Genomic DNA, 23,146 nt, shown 5'->3' with positions numbered 1-23,146 from the left:
ACAAGAGGATCGAGCTCGATCTTTGTCTTGTCTCGTACATTATTTAAAGCACACATCTAGGGCACTTTCATTGCTGTAGACGTTGTGCACCTGGGAAGATCCGACTCTGGCTGTGTAAACAGGGGACGGAATATGTAATTCTGACAGGTAGATTCAGGGATTTGTGGGCCGGAGATATTTCAGCTTGGTGAATAAGTAAATTAATGAATAAGTCTTGTTTTTTTTTTTTTCTTTTTTTTAAATTTTTCTCCCTGTATTAATTCATATCATCTACTAATGAACATACTGGAAATTATTCTTCCCTAAAAATGTCAACTTTTATGAAAAATTAGATGTTAAAGAGTAAAAGGAAAAAGAGTCTTTTTCTAAAAAGATTTTTTGTTTTAAGTTTGGAAGCTCAGCTGAAACCTGTCCACCATGGGTGACCCTGCTGGTATCTGAATACTGGTGGCATAGCTTCCAGCGTCACAGCAACACGCAAGCCCCCACTGACAGACGTGTGGGGGAAACAGGCTTTATGGAGTTAAAATAGTTTCTAGGGATCCCTTAAAATGTACTTTGTAGTTTCTGTGTGAGGAAGCTTGATTCTGGTGTTGGGAAGGGGCTCTGGGTTGGCAGAATGCAGGTCCAGCTGTGTGTTTCTGGACTAAGGTTACAATAATCCTCTATTTATGAGCCCGGATTATTGCTGTGGGAAAGATCGTATGGTATAATTTGGCATCATGCCTTGGTGGGATATGCAAAGAAGAGAGAGCAGACTTTTCGGAAAGTAAACAAGATCCTCCCTGACAGTTTGCTTTGAAATTTGGCAGTAGCCAAAGAACATCTACGAGTCCATTGCATGCTACCTGAGGGCTTTGCCTAAGAGACAAATAGAGGCTTTTTACACCCTCCAGGTGGTGCACACACTTAAAGTGCTTGGCTGCTCCCCAAAAGGTGAAAGGTTCAAGCCTATCCAGAGGTGCCTCAGAAGAACGACCTGGTGATCAACTTCTGAAAAATCACCCACTGAAAACCCCATGGAGCACAGTTCTCCTCCGACACACCTGGGGTTGCACGAGTGGGAATCGAATAGACAGCAGCTGGCTTTGGGTGACATCCCAGGTAGATAGGGTGGTGGGACGCCTCTTGTCTCAAGTCAGTAAGCAGTGAAAGAGACAGGCTCAAAACAAAAAGTTAACCACAGAAAAAAGCGAGTCCTTTCTCGAATTATGTTGTAAGTCAAGGCTTCAGAGCCCAAAAGGAAGGATCCGTGTTTTGAAGAAGAAACGCCCTGACTTGATGACCCTCAAATCAGCAGAGTATTATATGCTTCTTGGGAAGAGTAAAGCAGCGCTGAGATAGATAAGCAGTCTGCCGGGTGCCTTCGAGTCGATCCCAACATCCGGCATGTGTGTCAGGGTGGAACTGTGTTCCAGAGGGTTTTCAGTGGCTTGTTTTTCAGAAGTAGGTCCCAGGTCTTCCTTGTGAGGTGCCTCTGGGTGGATTTGAACCTCCAGCCTTTTAGTTAGCAGCCAAATATGATAACTGTTCGTACCACCTAGGGACTAGGAAATAGTTAATCCTAGGTTAACCCCAGGTAACCAATGTTAACAGTTTGCTGCAGATTCTTCTCGTACCTTACTTTTTTCTTGTTCAGTTTAAAAAAAATAAAAAATGTATATGCATATACAGGTGTGGATTTTTTTTGTTGTTGTTTTTCTTTTACCATCATAGAATCGTATCGTCCCTATGAAGTCCTTCCTGCTTTCATTTAATAATATATCATGGCTATCTCTACAATTCCCCAAGCCCTCTTCCTTTCTTTCTTCTTCTTTTTTAATCCATTTTTAGCTTGTCCAGGGTCTAGAGAAATAGAGCTGCTTGTTTTCCGTATCAGATTTTTGGGGGAATGTATTGAGTATTTTGACATTCTGAAGTTATTAGCTTGTCTTGTGTTATGTTAAATGAATTCGGGAGCTGTATTAGATCTCATCTGTCACTTGTAAACTTTAGCCTGAGTGGCTGACATCATTTCAGAAGGGTTTGAGGATGTCTTACCTTCAACATGAAATGTAAAATTTGAAGAAAATATTTAGCTAGCCCCATTGTTATTACAAAGCCTTGGTGGCACAATGATTAAGTGCTCAGCTGCTAACTGAAAGGTTGGCAGTTCGAACCCACCCGGTGGCTCCACTGGAGAAAGACCTGGCAATCTGCTTCTGTAAGGATTACAGCCCTGTGGGGTAGTTCTACTCTGTCACACGGACTCGCTGTCATCGAAATCGACTCAATGGCACAGAACAACAACATTATCATCTAGGCGTTTAAATGAAGCGTTGGGTCGGTGTTAATGTAGTTACGCTGGATTATTTTGTTGTTGTTGTTATTTTTTATTTTTATCACATCTGGTTCCTTTTGTTACCTAGCATCTTTGTCAACTTTCTCGTATTCTTAACCCTCATCCATGCTCCTTTTTGGGTTTTGTTTTGCTCACATTCTGCAAGTTTTGGGTTTTTTGCCATTCTGTGTTTCCTTACGCCCAGCCCCTTAGCTCGTTCCCTGCGTGAGGAGATGGGTGGGTGCCTGGAGCTCACACCTGCTGACCAGATGCCTCCATTTTCTTGGATTCATTTTATTCCTTCTCTTTCTCCTTCTTCCTCCGAGATTCAGCTTTTTGCTTTCCGACATGACTGGAAATAAACAAACAAGTGTCTTAGACGCCTCTGCTGCTCTGCTTTGATTTCCTTCTATTATTACTATTTAACAGACTTGGTGACGCTCTTTATGCCGGCTTCTTCCTGCTTTTCTTCTGCACATCCTCTTTATGGTAAATTTTTCCTCTTTTCAAGTGCGTGCTTTTGACTCCGCAGAAATCAACTTTCTTTTCTCCAAAACTGCAAACACTCATACTTTCTTACTGGAAGTCATTTGGTTTCTATAAACTTCTGGAAATATTCCTTTCAAGCTTGTTTTGAAAATTGCCACTCCAGTTTGAGGAGGAATAGACTTTTCCTTTTTTTCAAACACATGCTTGGTTGCCCAATTCTGGATCGGATTAACATCAGTTCAATAGCCATTTATTGTGTGCCCTCTTCCGTGCTAGGCCTCAAGTCCTGTTTCTAGCCCCCACGTTCTTGTTTCTTGCTAAACTGTGCTTTTAACCTTTTTTGGTCTTCCTCCCTCTAGACTGCAGCTTTATCTATCTACCCTCCTTCCCTCTCAGTGTTTACCCCATTCACTGCTCTACCCTGTCTGTTCCTCTCTTGCCAACTGTCATGGAACCTTCTGGATCCAGCTTTTAAACTTGCCATAGTTCCTTCCTCTCTAATGGAAAAAAATTACCAAAAAAAAGATCATCGCAGGTGTTTCAAATAGTCTTCCTTCGGACTCGCTTCACCATACAACAAATTTCAAGGCTTACTTAAAAGGGTATGGAAGAACAGCTTACCTGTGTCCACCTTCATTTTTATTTGTAGCTGTTGATGATGGTACCAAAAAAATTTGAACTGCTTAGCTAAAGCCTTAAACTCTGACTTGAATCAATCGACATCAACTGCTTTGGGTTTTTTGTTTGTTGGTTTGTTTTTGGTAACTTCTGACTTACCAATAATTTTGCTTATCCTATAGGTGTGGGTGTTTGTTGTTATTTATTTGCTCTCACCTGTGAGGTATAGAAGGAGCCCCAGGGTGCAGTGACTGAGTGTCCGGCTACTACCCGAAAGGTCTGCTGTTCAAACCCATCATCCGCTTCACGGGAGAAAGATGTGGCAGTCTGCTTCCCTAAAGATAGAAAAAAAAAAAGATACAGCCTTGAAAACCCTGTGGGGCAGTTCTACCCTGTCCTATAGGGTCACTATGAGTTGGAATCGACTTGACGGCCATGGGTTTGGTTTTTTGGATAAGGTGTAAAAATTTATGACTGTTTTATAGGTAATACATTAATGTGCTATCCCTTTGAAAACATCAGGGAAGCATCCGAAAACTGTGGATAGGATTTTTACCCAAATAACATACGCCTTCTGTGTTTGTTTGCCAACCACTCCCTCCCCCCGAGAGGTATTTTCATAAGCGCTAATTTCTTTTATAGCAACATGTAAAAACAATTGGCATAACAGCGCTTATGAAAATACCTCACGGGGTTAGGGAGCGGTTGGCAAACAAACAAAAGATGCACGTTATTTGCATGAAAATATAGTTAAAAAAAAAACCCAAAAAACCAAACCCATTGCTGTTGAGCCAGTTCCAACTCACAGTGACCCTATAGGAGAGAGTAAGAACTGCCCCATAGAGTTTCCAAGGAGTGCCTGGTGGGCTCGAACTGCTGACCTTTTGGTTAGCAGCTGTAGCACCTAACCACTGTGCCACCAGGGTTTCTGAGAAGTCCAGTAATAGTAGCAATACTGTGCCTTAATGCAGTGTCTGACTGGTGTCTTTAACTGTTCCAGCCCATTGATGGTATGCACGACAAGGGGATTGTAGAAGACATCCACTGTGGCTCCTTGAAGGGCACCGGGATGCGACCCCCACACCCAGGAATGGGCCCTCCCCAGAGTCCGATGGATCAGCACAGCCAAGGTTGGTGTCGGCTACATCCCCGTTTTGGGTCCCACGCCGTAGTCTTTCCATCGTCCCTATGGGTTATTTTAATTATGACTTCCAAAGAAAGTGTGTAAGGAAGGTTGGATCCATCAGGGTTTTTATTCTCCATAGAAGTCTCCCTCCTCCTGTCAGTACAACTTGATAAGCATATGTGGGCAAATGATTTCCAAAGCCTTAGTACTTTGACCGGCCATCATGTATCCAAGCACTCTGCTCAGCGCTTTAAGGGCCTTATCCGTAATCTGTATCATCACCTGGGAAGGGAAATGACATTTTTTGTTGTTGCTAGTTGCTGTTGAGTCGGCCCTGACTCATGGCAACCTCGTGTACAACATATCGAAGTGTTGCCCACCGCTGCGCCGTCTTCGTAATTGTTGGCGTGTTTGAGTTCATTTTTGTGGCCACTGTGTGTTTTGAGTGCCTTCCAACCTAGAGGCTCATCTTCTAGCACTATATTGGGCAATGTTCTGTTGCGATCTGTTGGCTAGTTTTTGGATGTAGATCTCCAGGCCTTTCTTCTTAGTGTGTCTTAGTCTGGAAGCTCTGTGGAAACGTGTCCACCCTGGTTGACTCTGTTGGTATTTGAAATATCAGTGGCATAGCTTCCAGTGTCACAGCAACACACAGGCCACCATAGTATGACAAACTGATAGACGGATGGTAGAAATGACATTACGTCAGTGTGATAGGTGGGAGGACCAGAGCCCAGAGAATGTCCTTCATTTCCTTAATTTGACACAGCCTGTAAGTGACAGGGCCAGAAATAGAATCCAGGTCTGCCTCTCAATGACAGCATAGGTGTGAAGGTAGGATGGGCCGCCTATGTTCCTCACATTGCATTGTATGTCAGGTGGCTTTTTCTGGCAGTTGGAATCACTTGTCAGTGCAGGTGGGTGGCCAAATCAGTGTATGATACATCTCTGCCCCTTTCTGCCTTATCTAAGCTGTTCTCTTCCCTGCACTCACTGTTGAAGGCATTTTAGGGTACCTCAGAGCCTTTTGAATACACTATGACCTGTTTTGAGGACCATCGTGTGGCCATTTCACCATGTGAGGGCTGTGGTTAATCAAGTATTAATTAACAGGACCACACAGATATTCTAATTCAAGGCTTATGGTTTGTATGTTGCTGTCTATAAAACCAATCATCATCGAGTCAGTTCTGACTCATGGTGACCCCATGTTTGTCAGAGTAGAACGGTGCTCCATAGGGTTTTCAGTAGCTGATTTTTTGGAAGTAGATGGCCAGGACTTTCTTCTGAGGCACCTCTGAGCAGACTTGAACCACCAACCTTTCACTTAGCAGCCAAGCACATTAACTGTTTTCTTGTGTAATTTATGTGTAATTTAATGGATTTTTTTTTTTCCCTCCATCCATCCACGGGGGGAAGAGTTGACTGTGAGGATTTGAAGACTTGTATTCAGAATTATTTCCCTTTTAAAATAGAAACAGGCAAGTAGCGGAGGTATTGGAATGCCTCTCTGCTAATATTTGAGCAGGTTTGTGAACACCCCAGACTTGGATCTGAATTTTGGCATCAGACGTGAATAAGGGCTGCCGATGACTTAGAGAATCACGACCACATCCCAAGGGAGCCTGAAGCATCGGGACTTTGAGCAGCACGAGAAGGGAGAAATTGACCCGTTCGGGGTTTAGAATACCGAGATTTATCATTTAAATCCCTGGGGCCAGGTGTGCTCACAGAGTTCACGTAGATTTCACTTCTCCCTGGGAGGTGTGGATGAGTTATAGTCAGAGGTGTTTGAAGCCAGGTGCTTGTTCTGTCTGCTCCCTGCCCTAGTATGGTATTACAGAAACTCTAGAAATGGAACGCTAGGAAAACCGCAAAGCAAAATACTTGGGATGCCTGCCGCATCGGTGAGGGCAGGCTTTTAGAGGTTTTGAAATTTCTCTCATCGCGTGGCTCTCTCCTTTAGCTTAAGAATGATATCTTCTTTATCTTTGGATTGCCAACATTTGGCCCAATACCTAGCACCTGACTGGACAGAGACTCCGTAGATTTCACCCAGTGAGAGAGAGAAGTGAGCCTCTTCATTGAAAAGTCACTCGTTTTTAAATCGATCTTCATTTTCATATCATTTCAGGGAGTTATAATTACTGTGAAACGCGAAGGACTGCATTCAATGGAATCCGAATTAGCATACGTAATTTTTTTTTCCCTTAAAATAGCAAAAGCACACTGTTGGTTTGGGAATGGGTTATTTAAAAGTGTATGTTTGAATAACGCAGTGTTGCTATAATGCTGTCTGATTCTATATAACGATCTAGAGAGGATTTAGATTGTGGGATAGTGTGTGTCTTTAAAAACACCCTGTAGGAAGCCATTTATAAACACAGAGGTACAGAGAGGTGTGGTATTGATCAAGAAGGTGCCAGCTTTTCCTACCTAGCAACCTGTTAGCTTATTTTAGGGGATTGGTTGAGAAGCAAAACCATTTCCTTCAATAAATATGGAAGTTGTACCTTACGGTCCAATGATAACATTGTTTATTTTTAGCCCATTGGATGGAAAAAGCCTTCAAAGGCAGGTATATAATATTTAAGGTTTGTGTGTGTGTGAAGAGAAAATTCATACAAAAATTGGCACTTACAAGTTCAAGATTATTAAAAGGAAAGAGGTTATTGCTTCTTTCTGAGGCAAGGTGAAACGGGGGAGATAATGGCCCTAGAAGTAGGAAGGAAAATTGCCATTTTTTGACTACTTTTGAATGAACGAGTCACTTAAAAGAGCAGAATCTACGTGTGCGCTGTCATCCCACAGACAAATGTAGACTCACTCGCAGGCAACTGCCTCTCGGTTTCTTTAGGGAAAGATAATTACCAAAATATGCAATGTTATTTCATCATGTAGATTCTGTTTTTCCTCAAGTCTTTATGGAATGCTAGTCATGGAGGGAAAAAAACCAAAAAAAAACTCTGTAGCTGAGACACTGTCACATTTTTAACTTCATTCTATGACAGAATGATTCTATTAATATCCCCTATAAAATCTGGGAAATAATTTTGCCCACCTCCCTCCCCCCGCCCCCGATTCCTTTGATCAAATTTGAGGTTAGATTTGGTTGTATTGATGAATTCTGGAAGATGATTTTTATTCCACTCTCAGTTTCTTTCTTATCAGATTTGAGGTAAATATTTTTTAATATTGATTTTCAAGCAGCCAAGTTCTCCTCTCCGGGCTTGAGTGCTGGTGCGTAATGTAACCGCTTCACCGTCAGAACTCTGTGCTGCTCATAGGTCATCGTTTAAAAGACTGATTTGTTAAACAGTGTTGTACAGTTGAGTGTAGACAGGATTGCTAGTCAGGTGATTCTGTGTGGACTCTGTATGACTGAAGTATTTGGTCCATCCTGGGTTTTATCATGGGTAGCCTGTAATCTCATCATTATGAGATTAATGATGAGATTTCATCATTAATGATGAGATTTCATCATTAATAGGGTCACTATGAGTCAGATTGTCAGAATCGACTCAAAGGCACTGGGTTTGGGTTTTGGTTGGTTTGGCCTGTAATCAAGGAGGTTCCTGGGTGGCAGGGTCACCATGAGTCCAAATTGACTCAACGGCAACGGGGTTTTTGAGTGGGGCACACATTTAAGCAAGCGCTCGACTACTAGCACCTCGGAAGACAGTGTCTGGTGATCTGCTTCCAAAAGATCACAGCCTTGAAAACTCTGTGGAGCAGTTCTCTGCACAGCTGGGGCCTCCATGAGTTGGAATGGACTCGACAGTAACTAATTAATAACAACAACGGAGCTGTAATTGAGGACCTTAGGAAACAGGAAAGACTGGGAGAAAGGACACCCAGGATCCTGGTGGTATCCCTTCTACTATGAAAATGTCCCACCACCTGTCTGTCAGTTTGTCCTACTGTGGTGGCTTGCATGTTGCTGTGATGCCGGAAGCTATGCCACCAGAATGTCATATACCAGCAAGGTCACCCATGGTGGGCAGATTTCAGTGGAGCTACCAGACTAAGATGGACTAGGAAATTAGCCAAAGAAAACCCTTTGGATCACAACAGAATGTGATCTGATGTAGTGCTGGAAGATGAGCCCCTTAGATTGAAAGGCGCTCAAAATACACAATGGCTGCAACCATGGACGCCAGCATACCAACTGTCGTGAAGATGGTGCAGGACCGGGAGATGTTTTCTTCTTTTGTACATAGGGTTGCCATGAGTCAGAGCCAGACTGACAGCAGCTAACAACAACTATCATAGAGTTCTGGTCAGGAGGGACATAAGCAGATATCTAATAAACACCCATGTGATGACCTTGATGGTAACTGTGCCTGTTGTTGTTAGCTGCCATCGAGTTGGCCCCTGACACATGGTGACCCTATGTACAACAGAACAAAACTCTGCCTGGTCTTGCACCATCCTCATGATAGGTTGCAGATTGGACTGTTGTGATCCATAGTGTTTTCATTGACTGGTTTTTGGAAGTAGATCTCCAGACCTTTCTTCCTGGTCGTCTTAGTCTGGAAGCTCCGCTGAAACCCAATGAGCATCACAGCAACAAGGGCAAAGACCTTTCAATCTCTCTATGTTTTACGATATATTTTAGGACACCTCTGACTGGTGAATGAGCACTTAGTATGATTCAGTGCAACCCTTTTGGAAGGCTGTGGGTCACTCCATTCTCTCCTTCATCTTGGATTCCCTCAGCAACACTCAGTCATAGGTTTTTCTAGGAATTCTTTGGCCAGGCTATTTAGTTCATCTTTTGAAATGAGTTTCTTGAGATTTTGGGGCATTTTGATTTTTTTTTTCTTAAGAAAGTGTCCTTAAACTTCCCCCTTAAATCTCTTAGAGCCTGAACCAATGACTTTCCTTTTTATGGTACAGCGTAAGTGGTTCTGGAGAGCCCTAGTGGTCCAGCATTTAAAGCACCGGGCTGCTGACTGAAAGGTGGGTGGTTCAAACCCACCAGCAGCTCTGCTGGAGAAAAGAGCTGGTGATTACTCCCATAAAGATTACAGCCTGGGAAACCCTAGGGGGCAGCCTTATTCTGTCACGTGGGGTCACCATGAGTCGGAATTGCCTTGATGGCACACAGCAACAACAATGACAACAAAACAGTTCTGGGAGATTTTTGGAACTCTGAAGTCTTTAACTTATTTCTATATAATCAAATTTATGCTAGATGATGGAAGGGGCGAAGGCATTGGAATTAGACTCGCTTTGAATCTTGGAGCAGCTACGGGCAAATTGTGTGGCCCTGGGCAGTAGGCTGACTCTCTGAATCCCAGTTTCTTCAGTTTAAAATTGAAGTAACAATACACGCCTTCTGGGCTTGTAATAAGGATTAAAGAAATAACGTACGCTCCACCTGTGGCCCCTTGGGTCCCCTTTATCATTTCTGTGTTCCTACCACCTGGACGTGCACTGGCCAGAGCCACCATCTTGCTGGCAGGTCCTGGCCCCCCGCTTACTCACACGTGGAAATGGCCCTGGGGGCGAATGCTCCCTAGGGTATTTATTAGTCATAACCAGTGACATACTAGCCTCTGATGATTGTAAAAGTGTAAATATCCAGCTTCTTCACCCTTTCCCTGGAATAACAAGTTTCAGGCCGCCACTGCAGCAGCTGCCTTAATAATTCACCCCTTATCGGCTGCCTTCCCTTTCTTCTCTCACCTTCCCCCATCTGAGCCAGTGTCCCACATCAAAAACGAAACCTGTTGCCTTTGAATCAGCTCCAACTTGTGGCAACCTCATGAGTTACAGAGCAGAACTGCTCCTTAGGGTTTTTCTTGCCTGTCATATTTATGGATGTAGACTGCCAGGCCTTTCTTCCGCAGTGCTGGTGAGTGGGTTTGAACTGCCAATGTTTTTTTTTTTTAATTTTTATTGTGCTTTAAGTGAAAGTTTACAAATCAAGTCAGTCTCTCACATAAAAACTTATATACACCTTGCTACATACTGCCAGTCCTTCTCCCACCAATGAGATAGGCTGCTCCCTCCTTCCACTCTCTCTTTTCGTGTCCATATCACCAGCATCTAACCCCCTCTACCCTCTCATCTCACCTCCAGACAGGAGATGCCAACATAGTCTCAATTGTCCACCTGATCCAAGAAGCTCACTCCTCACCAGCATTCCTCTCCATCCCATTGTCCAGTCCAATCCCTGACTGAAGAGTTGGCTTTGGGAATGCTTCCTGTCCTGGGCTAACAGAAGGTCTGGGGACCATGACCTCTGGGGTCCTTCTAGTCTCAGACCATTAAGTCTGGTCTTTTTACAAGAATTTGGGGTCTGTATCCCACTGCTGTCCTACTCCCTCAGGTGTTCTCTGTTGTGTTCCCTGTCAGGGCAGTCATCGGTTGTAGCCGGGTACCATCTAGTTCTTCTGGTCTCAGGCTGATGTAGTCTCTGGTTTCTGTGGCCCTTTCTGTCCCTTGGGCTTGTAATCACCTTGTGTCCTTGGTGTTCTTCATTCTCCTTTGATCCAGGTGGGTTGAGACCAATTGATGCAACTTAGATGGCTGCTTGCTAGCGTTTAAGACCCCAGACGCCACTCTCCAAAGTGGGATGCAGAATGCTTTCTTAATAGATTTTATTATGCCAATTGACTTAGATGTCTCCTGAAACCATGGTCCCCAGACTCCTGTCCCTGCTATGCTGGCCTTCGAAGCATTCAGTTTATTCAGGAAACTTCTTTGCTTTTGGTTTAGTCCAGTTGTGCAGACCTCACCTGTATTGTGTGTTGTGTTTCCCATCACCTAAAGTATGAACTGCCAACCTTTAAGTTAGAAGTGCAGACCATTTGTGCCACCCAGAAACCTACATGCTAATGTCCCTACCCCTCGCAGTAAATACCTGCACTCAATCCTTGGCTCAGGCTCTGCATCTGGCGAGAACTCCCCTGAGATAGTACCTACAGTGCTTTGCACAGTGCTTGGAACACTGCTGTTGTTGTTAGGTGTGTCAAGTCGGCTCCAACTCATAGCAACCCTCTGCAAAACAGAACAAAATGTTGCCTGGTCCTGCACCATCCTCACAATAGTAGGTGTGTTTGAGCCCGTTGTCTCAGCCACTGTGTCATCTGGCTCATTTTTGCTGGCAGCGTAGACCCTCAGTAAATGTGAATTATCCCTAACGTGCATAATAATAAATCAGAGACTATTCAGTGTCCAATCAGAGCCTTGTTATTCTCCACTGAGTTATGTTAGATGCCTTCTGGTTTTGTTCTCCAGGTTGGAGTGACTTTAAATGTCTCATGCTAGCCCCTGGTGCCTTTTTTTTAAGGGTGTAACAACCACTAACAGTCTGCCTTCTAGGACATGCAGCTATGTGAAATGTGGCTACTTTGAAGTGAAATGTGCTGTACATGTAAAATACTGGATTTTGAAGACTAAGTAGGACAAAAAGAGTGTAAAATACCTCATTAATCACTTTCACAGGTTGGGATTATAATATTTTTTTATTTATTTTGCTGTTGTTGAGAACGTACCCAGCAAAACATAAACTGGCTGAACCATTTCTCCATGGACAGTTCAGTGACACTGATGACATCCTTCCAGCTGGCAACCATTCTCAGCCTCCCCTTTCTGAGTTGTTCCTCCCGTACTAACATAAACTCACTGCCCCCTAAGCTTCCTATCTAATCTTTACGGTTGCTGTTCTCATTTTGATCCCATACAGATAGTTCCGAAAAGAGCGTGATGGTCAAGGCAGACATTTTTTACTAGTTAACTTAGGCTGTTGTTTGGTTTTAGGAAGACTTCAGGGGATATTTTTGGTTTAAGGTTTAAAGATTATCTCAGGGCAGTCGTTTCAGGGGTTCATCCAGCCTCCATGGATCCAGAAAGTCTAGATTCCGGGAGAATTTCAAATTCTATTCTGTATTTTCCCCCTTTTGATCAGAATTTTTCTATAGGATCTTTGATCAAACTGTTCAGTAATGGCAGCCGGGCGCCATCCAGTTCTTCTGGTCTCTTGGCGAAGGAGGCAGCTGTTCGTGGAGACCGTTAGCCACACATTTCATATCCTCCTCTTGTTTCTGACTCTCCTTCTTCCTCTGTTTCTCCAGGCAAACAAAGACAGATTGTCGTGCCTTAGATGGCTGCTTACAAACTTTTAAGACCCCAGGCGCTACATAGCTAACTAGAACTAGGGATTATAATATTTTTAATACGTTGGGTTAAATGTATTATTTCATTCTGTTAAATACAAGATTGCCGTGAGTCAGAGTCAACTCAATGGCAGCTAACAAAAACAATAAGAATTAAAATTAGTTCTTCTTGTTCCTTTTACTTCTTTTAATGTGGCTAAAATAAAAACCTGCTGCCATCGGGCAGATGCCAACTCATGGTGGCCCCATGTGTTACAGAGTAGAAGCGCTCCATAGGGTTTTCTTGGCCGAAATCTTTATGGCAGCAAATCACGAGGCCTTTGTTCCGCAGCACCGCTGGGCGGGCTTGAACCACCAACCTTTAGGTTAGTAGCCGAGTGCAAACTGTCTTCGCTACACAAGGCCCTCTTCTGTGGCTACTAGGAAACGTATGATTCTGCATGTGACTACATTCTGTCCCTGTTGCACAGGGCTATTGTAGAGAATCGTCAGAATTTTCAGGAATGCCTGTCCGGGCCATGGAATCAGCCTGTGATCTCCTTTTGTGTTTTCTTTTAGGTTATATGTCTCCGCACCCATCTCCACTGGGAGCCCCAGAGCATGTATCCAGCCCCATGTCTGGCGGAGGCCCGACGCCACCCCAGATGCCACCGAGCCAACAGGGCGCCCTCATCCCGGGCGATCCGCAGGCCATGAGCCAGCCCAACAGAGGCCCCTCGCCTTTCAGTCCTGTCCAGCTGCACCAGCTTCGAGCTCAGATTTTAGCTTACAAGATGCTGGCCCGGGGCCAGCCCCTCCCCGAAACACTGCAGCTCGCGGTCCAGGGGAAAAGGACGTTGCCTGGCATGCAACAACAGCAGCCTCAGCCTCAGCCCCAGCCGCCGCAGCCGCAGCCCCAGCCGCAGCCCCAGCAGCCGGCCCTCGTGAACTACAGCAGACCAGCTGGTAGGTTAACGTGCAACCAACGAACGGTGCGGTGGTCCGCTCGGCTAAGAAGGGCTGCGACTGCAGGGAAGTGCTGGCCTGGGAGCAACCCAGGGCTGACGTGGCCTTCTGTTGTGCCTCCCTTGCCACCTTTTCTGCATCTGTTGCTCCAAGTTGATGGCCAGGATTCGCAGTCTCTTCCTGCTATAGGGTCCTAGAATGGTGTTTTGCAACCTTTTGAGACCGATACAAGCTGAGAGCCTAGGAAAAAAGCACCCTCACCCACAACGTTGCATTCTCTTTCAAGCGGCTCATGGCTTCTCGGAAGCCTGTCCACAGACCCAGGTTCAGACTCCCTGCCCCCAGTGTGTTCCACCACAAAAACCCACTCCTTCAACCAGCCCTGTTCCAGCCCTTTTATGTTGATTGATTGATTTCTACCCCCTTTTAATTGTGAAGAGCATTTGGGCAGGCTTACAAGAGGCATGCCTGCAGAAAAATAATTATAAAGTAGGAAATCAGAAGCAAGGGGAAATGTAAAAAGAAGTAAGGAATTGAGAACAGAAGGGTCAGGAGCGCAGGGGCTATGAGTGCTCGTAGTTGCCGGAGTTGAGCTTCAAAGACGCCTCGAGTTTCCTGGAGATGAGTTGCCGTTGAATCCATTTGACTCATATTGATCTCATGCGTGTCAAAGTAGAATTGTGCCCCATAGGGTTTTTTAAATGGCTGTGATTTTTTGGAAGTAGACTCCCCGGACTTTCTTCCAAGGCATCTCTGGGTAGACTCAGACCTCTAACCTTTTGCTTAGCAGCCAAGCATATTAACCGTTCGTACCACCCTGGAATTCCTGGAAGTCAGATCCAAAGGGAGACAGGGTAAGGTACCAAATCCTGACCATCTGAAAGGAATTTGCTTACCAGTTTCTCAGAGGTCATAATGCCTTTCCTACCATGAGCGTATAAACTAGATTTCCCAGGTGGGATTGTTTTTTGATATAATGACAATGATGATGACAATGATAGTAAGAGGCAATGCGCAGTTGTTGTTGCTGTGTGCCATTGAGTCAGTTCTGACTCATAGCAACCCTACAGGACAGAGTAGAACTACCCCATAGGGTTTCCAAAGAGCGGCTGGTGGATTCGCACTGCCAGCCTTTTGGTGAGCAGCCTGAGCTCTTAACCACTGCGCCACCAGGGCTCCACAGTGCACAACAGAAGCGTTAACAGCATTTGTTCATAATAAGTAGAGTAACAGATCCCACGTGACTGATTTCTTACAGCACCCTGGGACCATATTGGAAGCTATGCTACCACGCAGGGGGTCTATTTGATCCAGTCGTTCCCTGTGGCCTTCTGAAGGTCTGCTTGATCCCAGTGATAGAGTTCAGAAGTCCAAGAGGCTGTAGGGTAATCTTCATGAACGTTGTTTCTGTAGGAAGGTTTTTGTTAAGAACTGGATAAGCAGAGAGTTTACGGTTCTGCCCTGATGGGAGCCAAAGGCAGTGCCTTCTGGACGCTGACCCATTTGCTATGAATGGTTCCCACCCATTTGGGCAAGTCTGGCTGTGCTGATCACTGCAAACCATTCGTCTGAGATATGGGTGCTCTTCCTAGGCTTGGGACTTGGTAGGTGCTATCAAGTCGATTTCAACTCATAGCAACCCCATGTGACAGAGTAGAACTTCCCCATAGGGTTTTCTAGGCTGTAATGTTTATGGGAGCAGGTTGCCAGGTCTTTCTTGTGCAGAGCCGCTGGTGGTTTGAACCGCCAACCTTTTGGTTGGCAGCTGAGTACTTAGCCGCTGTACCACCAGGGCTCCTCTCAGCATGTAACCGGAAAAAAAAAAACACCTTCCTGTTGAGTCGATTCTGACTCATAGCGACCCTATAGGACAGAGTGGAATTGCCCCATAGGGTTTCTGAGGAGCGGCTGGTGGATTCGAACCCGACCTTTGGGTTAGCAGCCATAGTTCTTAACCACTGCGCCACCTCTCAGCATATACCCCACCCTAGTACCCCAGTACATATAGGGAATATTAACGAGAGGTGTTTCAAGTGTAGGCAAGATTTGTAGCAACTGGGTCGCTGGTAGCTTGATAAGGAAGAGGGAGTAAAAAGTGAATTTCCATAAAGGTAGTGCTCCAGGACCTTGTCATATCGGCATAATTCAGGGGTATCACCTCATCACAAACCTCCACAAGCACTGATATTTTTAAAAATGACCTAGCTCTGCAGGAACAGAGTCCAAAGTCTCGTTTGAGGAGGCAGGAAGCTGAACGGTTCCTCTGAGAAACCTTTTCAGACCGATCAAAGCGATAACGTTGAAAGGATGAAGTTTGGTTATCTGGATGCTTACACATAATAAATACTTCATTTCCTAATAAATACAATCCAGAGTGCGTTTTCTGGACCCTCTCCAGAAGAGATGGTGTCGTTTTCTCATCCAGGTCCAATACCTGCATCTTCCCGCATTAAGTCCCTGTCCTTAGAGGGAATTCATTTTATTACTTACTGATTGTATCTGTTGTATTTCCAGCAAAAGGCTTTATTAGAAAATGAAGCTATTTGGGGATTGAGAACTTTATGGGAGAGTGGGCTATAGATTTTCAGGTCCCTGGGTGGCACAAATGGCTTGTGCTACTAACCTAAAGGTTGATGGTTCAAATCTACCCACTGGCACTGTGGAAGAAAGACCTGGCAATCTGCTTCTGTAAATATTATAGCCCAGAAAATGATATGGGGCCATCTCACTGGCAGCGGGTTTGGTTTTTAAGACTTGTGTATGTTAATGTCTGTTTCCCTCCTTCTTAAAATCAGGCATAGCAGTGCCTCCAGTGAGACCCTCCAGAGCTGGGCTGGGGCTCACCTAGGGGGTGCCAGGGCAGATAACTACCTTGATCCCTAAGGTGAAGACCAAAGGTAAAGTAGAAGGTATTTTTTGTAGCTCTGACAATTAAGGCTAAATTGTTTATGTTTGAGAGGGAGTCAGAGATAAGGGAAAGAATGTAATTTGGCTTCCATTTGAAGCTACCAGGAAAAGGTCTTATCATTTCACGGACCTCAAGTGCCTGGTGGAAGGGAGATGATTCCTGTTGATAGAGGCAAGCAAATGAACACTATGGCCGCCTGCTGGGTGTGGTATCAGCCCTGACGAATAGGTAGTTACATTCCGGCCATGCCTAATTGTGGCAAGCTGTGTTCAGGTCCCTAAACCAAAAACCTGTTGCCATCGAGCTGGTTCTGAGTCATAGTGACTCTGCAGGACAGAGTAGAACTGCTGCACAGCTTTTCCAAGGCTGTAATCTTTACAGAAGCAGACTGCCACCTCTCTCTCCTGCAGAGCAGCCGGTGGGTTCGAACCGCTGAACCTTTCAGTTAGCAGCCAAGCAGTTAACCAGTGCACCACCAGGGCTCCTGCATCTTCAATTAAAAAAAAAAAAAAAACCCGAAACCTGATGCCATTGAGTTGATTCCCACTCATAGCAGCCCTATAGGACAGAATAGAACTGCCCCATAGGGTTTCCAAGGAGCAGCTGGTGAATTTGAACCACTGACCTTTTGGTTAGCCACCGTAGCTCTTAACTACTGCTCTGCCAGGGCTCCTGTAACACAACACCTACAATGAAAAATAGAAAGAAATGCATTTTCCTCCCCCATGATTTTTTTCATCAACTGCTAGAACCACGGTTACAGATTTCCTCAAGAAGAAATCTTACCTAGCCCTACACCTTCTGGAAGGAGGGGGAAAAAAAAGGAACAATTATAATACCCCCAACCACCACACACACACACACACACACTCATTTCCTAAGCAGTTTGTCCTGATTCTTCACATTCCTCCTGTCACAATGTTTGCATACATCTCCCTTTGCTTTGTCGTTTTAGCCCATTTGTAAATGGTGCTAGTTGGAAATTGAATAAGTGTGTCCAAATTTTCATAATGTATCTGACAAATAGACTATTATTTCATACCATTTAATAACTTTAATTTTTCCTAGAAAGGATATGGAAAATGCTTGGAAGAATGCCCATTGGTAGTTAAAACATCTGTTTACTGAGATTCTGTTATTTTTATTTACTCACTTTTTTTTTTTTTAACTCATCTGGTAGCATCACCAAGCTTATTAATAATGTTCGAGTAAGTAAAAATTTCACCTACAAGGAGAGATGGAACACTTCGTATTTTTGGTCCATACCTAGCAATTAATTTACACTCCTGAAGTTTAATGTGGAAAATTATTTTAAATTAACTTATTCAATGCATTTTAATAAGCTTGGTGATTGCATGTTCCTTTCCTCTGGTATCATAAAAATGTTCTCTTGAATCTTTGTATCGCTGTTGGTTTTTTTTAGCTGGACTAAGTACTTTTTCCCCTACGCTGAATGTTTTAGAAATATATCTTAATACATAGCAAAAACCAAAGTTTCCAAGATTCACTAATTAAGCCTGAAATACGCTAGATAAGTCATTAGCCAGAAAACTGTGCGCTCCTTCTGGTTCACCCCACAGGACGGGCAGCTGCTGCCATGTCTGTGAAGCTTTGTTTCCCACCACATGGCTCTCCTGATTGAGACAGTTGGAGGGATCAGGGATGCCTCAACGGGCTTGTAGTGCGATTTGCAAGATGCGATTTTAGGACCACACCCAAATCGCATCTCACTGTTATGACTCCTGACTTTTTGTAACTCCCAATCCACCTGTAATTCTTTTTAAAAACCCAAGTTGGAGCTACATTAAAAGCTGGCAAAACCAAACCAACTCATAGGCACCCTATAAGAGAGAGTGGAACCACGTCGTAGGGTTTCCGAGGCTGTGATTTTTAAGAAAACAGACTGCCACACCTTTCTTCTGAGGAGCAGCTGGTGGGTTCAAACCGATGACCTTTCAGTTCATTCACAACTGAGAACTTTAACCACTGCACAACCAGGGCTCCTAAAAGCTGACGGGCCTTTCCTTAATCCATTTATTACTTAACAGTCATTTTTGGACCATTTTCTCCAGTGTTTATTCAGGAGTACCATTTCCCTATGAGGACAGATGCCAGAATCTTTTTCTTTTTCTTTTTTTTCCTTTTCATTTATTTTTCCCTTTCTTTTTTCCTCCTTTCCTTTCTTTTTTCCATTTCCCTTTTCCCATTTTCTTTATATTTTCCATTTTTGTTTTTCCTTCTTTTATTGTTTTCTTTTTCCTTTTACTTATTTTTCTCTCCTTTTTCCTTTGCCTTTCTTTCATCCTTTTTCCATTTCCTTTCTCCCATTTTATTTTTTCCATTCCTTTTTCTTTCTTTTTCCTTTTCTTTCTCTTTTACTTGTTTTCCTCTCTTCTATTTCCTTCTCCTTTCTCTTTCCCATTTTCTTTTTTTTCCTTTTTCTTTTTTCCCTTTACCCCTTTTCCTCTCCTTTCTCCCCTCTGCCCCTTCCTCCTCCCCTCCCTCCCTACTTTCTCCCTCCTTTATCCTTCTCCCTCCCTCTTAGATGCTTAAGGCACTGTGTCCCCCACTAGGCCCCAAGCCGTCTCCCCTACCCCAGCTGCCCATGTTGCTCTGTCCTGCAGGCCCAGGGCCCGAGCTGAGTGGCCCGAGCGCCCCGCAGAAGCTGCCCGCCCCTGCGCCCAGTGGCCGGCCCTCACCTGCGCCCCCCACCACCGCGCAGCCCCCTGCGGCCGCTGTGCCCGGGCCCTCTGCACCACCGCCCGCCCCGGGGCAGCCCTCGCCCATCGTGCAGCTGCAGAAGCAGAGCCGCATCAGCCCCGTCCAGAAGCCGCAGGGCCTGGACCCCGTGGAGATACTGCAGGAGCGCGAATACAGGTAACGCCCCCGTGGAGGGTGGGGCAGGAGCTGCTATGTTCTAGCAAGTTCCAGAAAGCCTGGCGGGTGGGGTGTCTCCCAGCACTGTGGTCATTCCTTTCATTGGACAAGAGAAGGTTTAAAGGAAATCGCTAGGGCTGAAACTCATGCTGCTGAGAGCACTTTTCAGAACAGAACAAAGTCACAGAGAAGGGTTTGACCACTGGAGGGGCCCTAAGATGGCTCTGGGGCAGTGGGGGCTGAAGGGTAGAATTCTTGCCTTCCATGCAGGCAACCTGGGTTCAATTCCTGGCTGGTGCACCTCATGCTTAGCCACCACCCGTCTGTCAGTGGAGGCCTGTGTGTTGTTATGATGCTGAACAGGTTCAGCAGAGCTTCCAGACTGAGACAGACTAGGAAGAAAGGCCTGGTCGTCTACATCCAAGTATTAGCTGGTGAAAAACCTATGGCTCACAAAGGTCCAATCCCCAAATGATCACGAGGATGGCCCAAGACCAGGCAGCATTTCGTTCCGTCGTGCATGGCATCGCCACGAGCCAGGGCTGACTTGAAGGCAGCTAACAACAGGATGGCCCTGGGTCGGAAGGATTTTGATTTTCAATTCATTCAGGCTGAAAATGCTTATCCACCCCTGTGACATGCCAGGCACTGCATTAGGCACTGGGGATTCTGAGAGCAAAAGCCCAGCCTGGAATTCATACACACTCAAGAAAGTGGGCATCGCACACTTAGATTATGGGTTGCACCTTCTTGTCTGTCAGTTTGTGTCCTTGAATGAGGAGTAGGAAGTGATCTGACTTTGAGGGTGTTATGCTGACTTGCCCTTCAGGTTAGTGAAGCACTTTAGGACATGAAGCATATCTCAATATCTTGGCGTGTATTTGTCTCATGGGAGTTTTGCTTTAGGGCACATACAGAAATGGTCGTATTTGCCACACATAAACTCATTTAGTTTCGTGCAAGGTGGTCATGGCACCATGCACAGGTAAGACCCCAAGATACTCCTGTAGACCTGGAGAGTCAGGGTGGGGTAAAGTTAGTCCATTAATTAAAGTCCAAATGTCCAGCTTTCAGGTGTTTAACGATTGGTCTCGGGAGAAGGGGTTGTCCAACAGGTTGTCCTTGGCAGAGGTCCCGTGTAGCTGGGGTCTGAGGTTGGTGGCAGAAGGCACAGTCTCCGGCAGAGCCTTCCTCTGGCAGTCTCAGTTTTCAGAGAGGATCAGAGACTCAGCTGACAGAGTTTTTCTGCCTCCGCCTTTCTCTCACTGGAAGAACAAAGCCTGGGATTTTTATGTTGTTTAATCCCTCTGGTCTCACAGACAATGTCCAGCTCATATTGCATCAAGGTAACTCCTGTTACGGGTTCATAAACAAGGTGCAGATTTGGGGTGTCCTAACATAGATAAACTAAGAGCTATGTCACACCACATCACGAGGTAGTTGCTGATAAGATTAGAAGTTGTTTATGGCAGAGAAGTTATTTGTCAATTTCAGGTTGTTTAACAACTTAGCCTAAATGTTCAAGTCACATACTTCCTGTGTCACACGTACGTCATTTGGGATCACAGCATCGTAAGCATATGTCACAATGTTCTTTGCTTCTATTCATGCACTTTGTGTCTACAGCTTGGTCTGGCTTTATGGGGAAGCCCTACATAAGCGTCTTTACGTGGAGTCCTGATGGAAACTCGTAGCGCAGCAACTTCCTTTTCACCTCACTTGGCACATTTGTCTAAGCTGAGTTGGCAAACTCTTTTTGTAAAGGGTCAGCTAAAAAACAAAACAAAACAAAAAAAACCTGTTGCCATCTAGTCGATTCCAACTCATAGCGACCCTATGGGACAGAGTAGAACTGCCCCATAGAGTTTCCAAGGAGTGGCTGGTGGATTCGAACTGCCATCCTTTTGGCTGGTAGCTGTAGCTCTTAACCACTGTGCCACCAGGGCTCCAAAGGATCAGATACTAAATACGATATAGGTTTTGTGGGCCAGATGGTCTCTGTCACAACTGCTCAGCTCTGCTGTTGTTGCTCAAAAGCTGCCACAGACGATAATGAGGTATGTTCCAATAAAACTTTATTTGTAAAAACAGGCTGCAGGCAGGATTTGGCCCACAGGCTGTAGGTGGCCGACCCCTGAAATAAGTGGTTAATGTTTAACTAAAAATGGAATTAAGTAAGTATTGAGTCAAGATGAAATAAAATTAAGAGCCTGGTTTCTGGAATCTAACAGAAAACATGCTCTGCTACTTAAACTAGCTGCGTTACCTCAGTCCAGTTACAGCCATTCCGTGACTCAGTTCTCACATATGTAAAAAGAAGGCTCTTAGAGACACCTTGGAGAGTTATTGTGAAGAGAAAATGAACATAAGCATTCAGTAAACGTTGTTGTTGTTGTTGTTGTTGTTGTTGTTGTCGTTAGGTGCCGTCGAGTTGGTTCTCACTCATAGCGACCCTATGCACAACAGAACAAAACACTGCCCGGTCTTGTGCCATCCTTATGATCACTGTTATGCTTGAGCTCATTGTTGCAGCCACCGTGTCAGTCCACCTCGTTGAGGGTCTTCCTCTTTTCCGCTGACCCTGTACTCTGCCAAGCATGACGTCCTTCTCCAGGGACTGATCCCTCCTGACAACATGTCCAAAGTATGTAAGATGCAGCCTCGCCATCCTTGCCACTAAGGAGCATTCTGGCCACACTTCTTCCAAGACAGATTTGTTCGTTCTTTTGGCAGTCCATGGTATATTCAATATTCTTCGCCAACACCACAATTCAAAGGTGTCAGTTCTTCTTCAGTCTTCCTTATTCTTTGTCCAGCTTTCACATGCATATGATGCGATTGAGAATACCATGGCTTGGGTCAGGCACACCTTAGTCTTCAAGGTGACATCTTTGCTCTTCAACACCTTAAAGAGGTCCTTTGCAGCAGATTTACCCAATGTAATGCATCTTTTGATTTCTTGACTACTGCTTCCATGGGTGTTGATTGTGGATCCAAGTAAAATGAAATCCTTGATAACTTCAATCTTTTCTCCGTTTATCATGATGTTGCTCATTGGTCCACTTGTGAGGGTTTTTGTTTTTTTTTTATGTTGAGATGTAATCCATACTGAAGGCTGTGGTCTTTGATCTTCATTAGTAAGTGCTTCAGGTCCTGTTCACTTTCAGCAAGCAAGGTTGTGTCATCTGCATAACACAGGTTGTTAATGAATCTTCCTCCAATCCTCATGCCCCGTTCTTCTTCATATAGTCCAGCTTCTCGTTATTTGTTCAGCATACAGATTAAATAGGTATGGTGAAAGAATACAGCCCTGACGCACACCTTTCCTGACTTTAAACCAATCAGTATCCCCTTGTTCTGTCCAAACAACTGCCTCTTGATCTATGTAAAGGTTCTTCATGAGCACTATTAAGTGTCCTGGAATTCCCATTCTTCACAGTGTTATCCATAGTTTGTTATGATCCACACAGTCGAATGCCTTTGCATAGTCAATAAAACACAGGTAAACATCCTTCTGGTATTCTCTGCTTTCAGCCAGGATCCGTCAGACATCAGCAATGATATCCCTGGTTCCACGTCCTCTTCTGAATCCACCTTGAATTTCTGGCAGTTCCCTGTCGGTATACTGCTACAGCCATTTTTGAATGATCTTCAGCAAAATTTTGCTTGCATGTGATATTAATGATATTGTTCTATAATTTCTACATTCAGTTGGATCACCTTTCTTGGGAATAGGC

At 44.7% G+C, this 23,146-nt stretch overlaps 1 protein-coding gene across 7 annotated transcripts in view; it reads left to right on the top strand.

The window, feature by feature from the left end:
* SMARCA2 (SWI/SNF related, matrix associated, actin dependent regulator of chromatin, subfamily a, member 2) overlaps positions 1 to 23,146 on the top strand; it is a 216,254-nt gene that overhangs the window by 20,875 nt on the left and 172,233 nt on the right. For all 7 annotated transcript variants that reach the window (XM_049896949.1, XM_049896950.1, XM_049896943.1 and 4 more), the window contains exons 3-5: positions 4,428 to 4,557; positions 13,238 to 13,624; positions 19,157 to 19,409. In XM_049896949.1, the coding sequence (XP_049752906.1) occupies positions 4,428 to 4,557; positions 13,238 to 13,624; positions 19,157 to 19,409 (770 nt within the window). The remainder of the gene's footprint in view (positions 1 to 4,427; positions 4,558 to 13,237; positions 13,625 to 19,156; positions 19,410 to 23,146) is intronic.

The sequence above is a fragment of the Elephas maximus genome, chromosome 9, assembly GCF_024166365.1.
Source record: "Elephas maximus indicus isolate mEleMax1 chromosome 9, mEleMax1 primary haplotype, whole genome shotgun sequence".
NCBI classification, from domain to species: domain Eukaryota; kingdom Metazoa; phylum Chordata; class Mammalia; order Proboscidea; family Elephantidae; genus Elephas; species Elephas maximus.
This window is presented reverse-complemented; position numbering and strand designations above follow the sequence as displayed.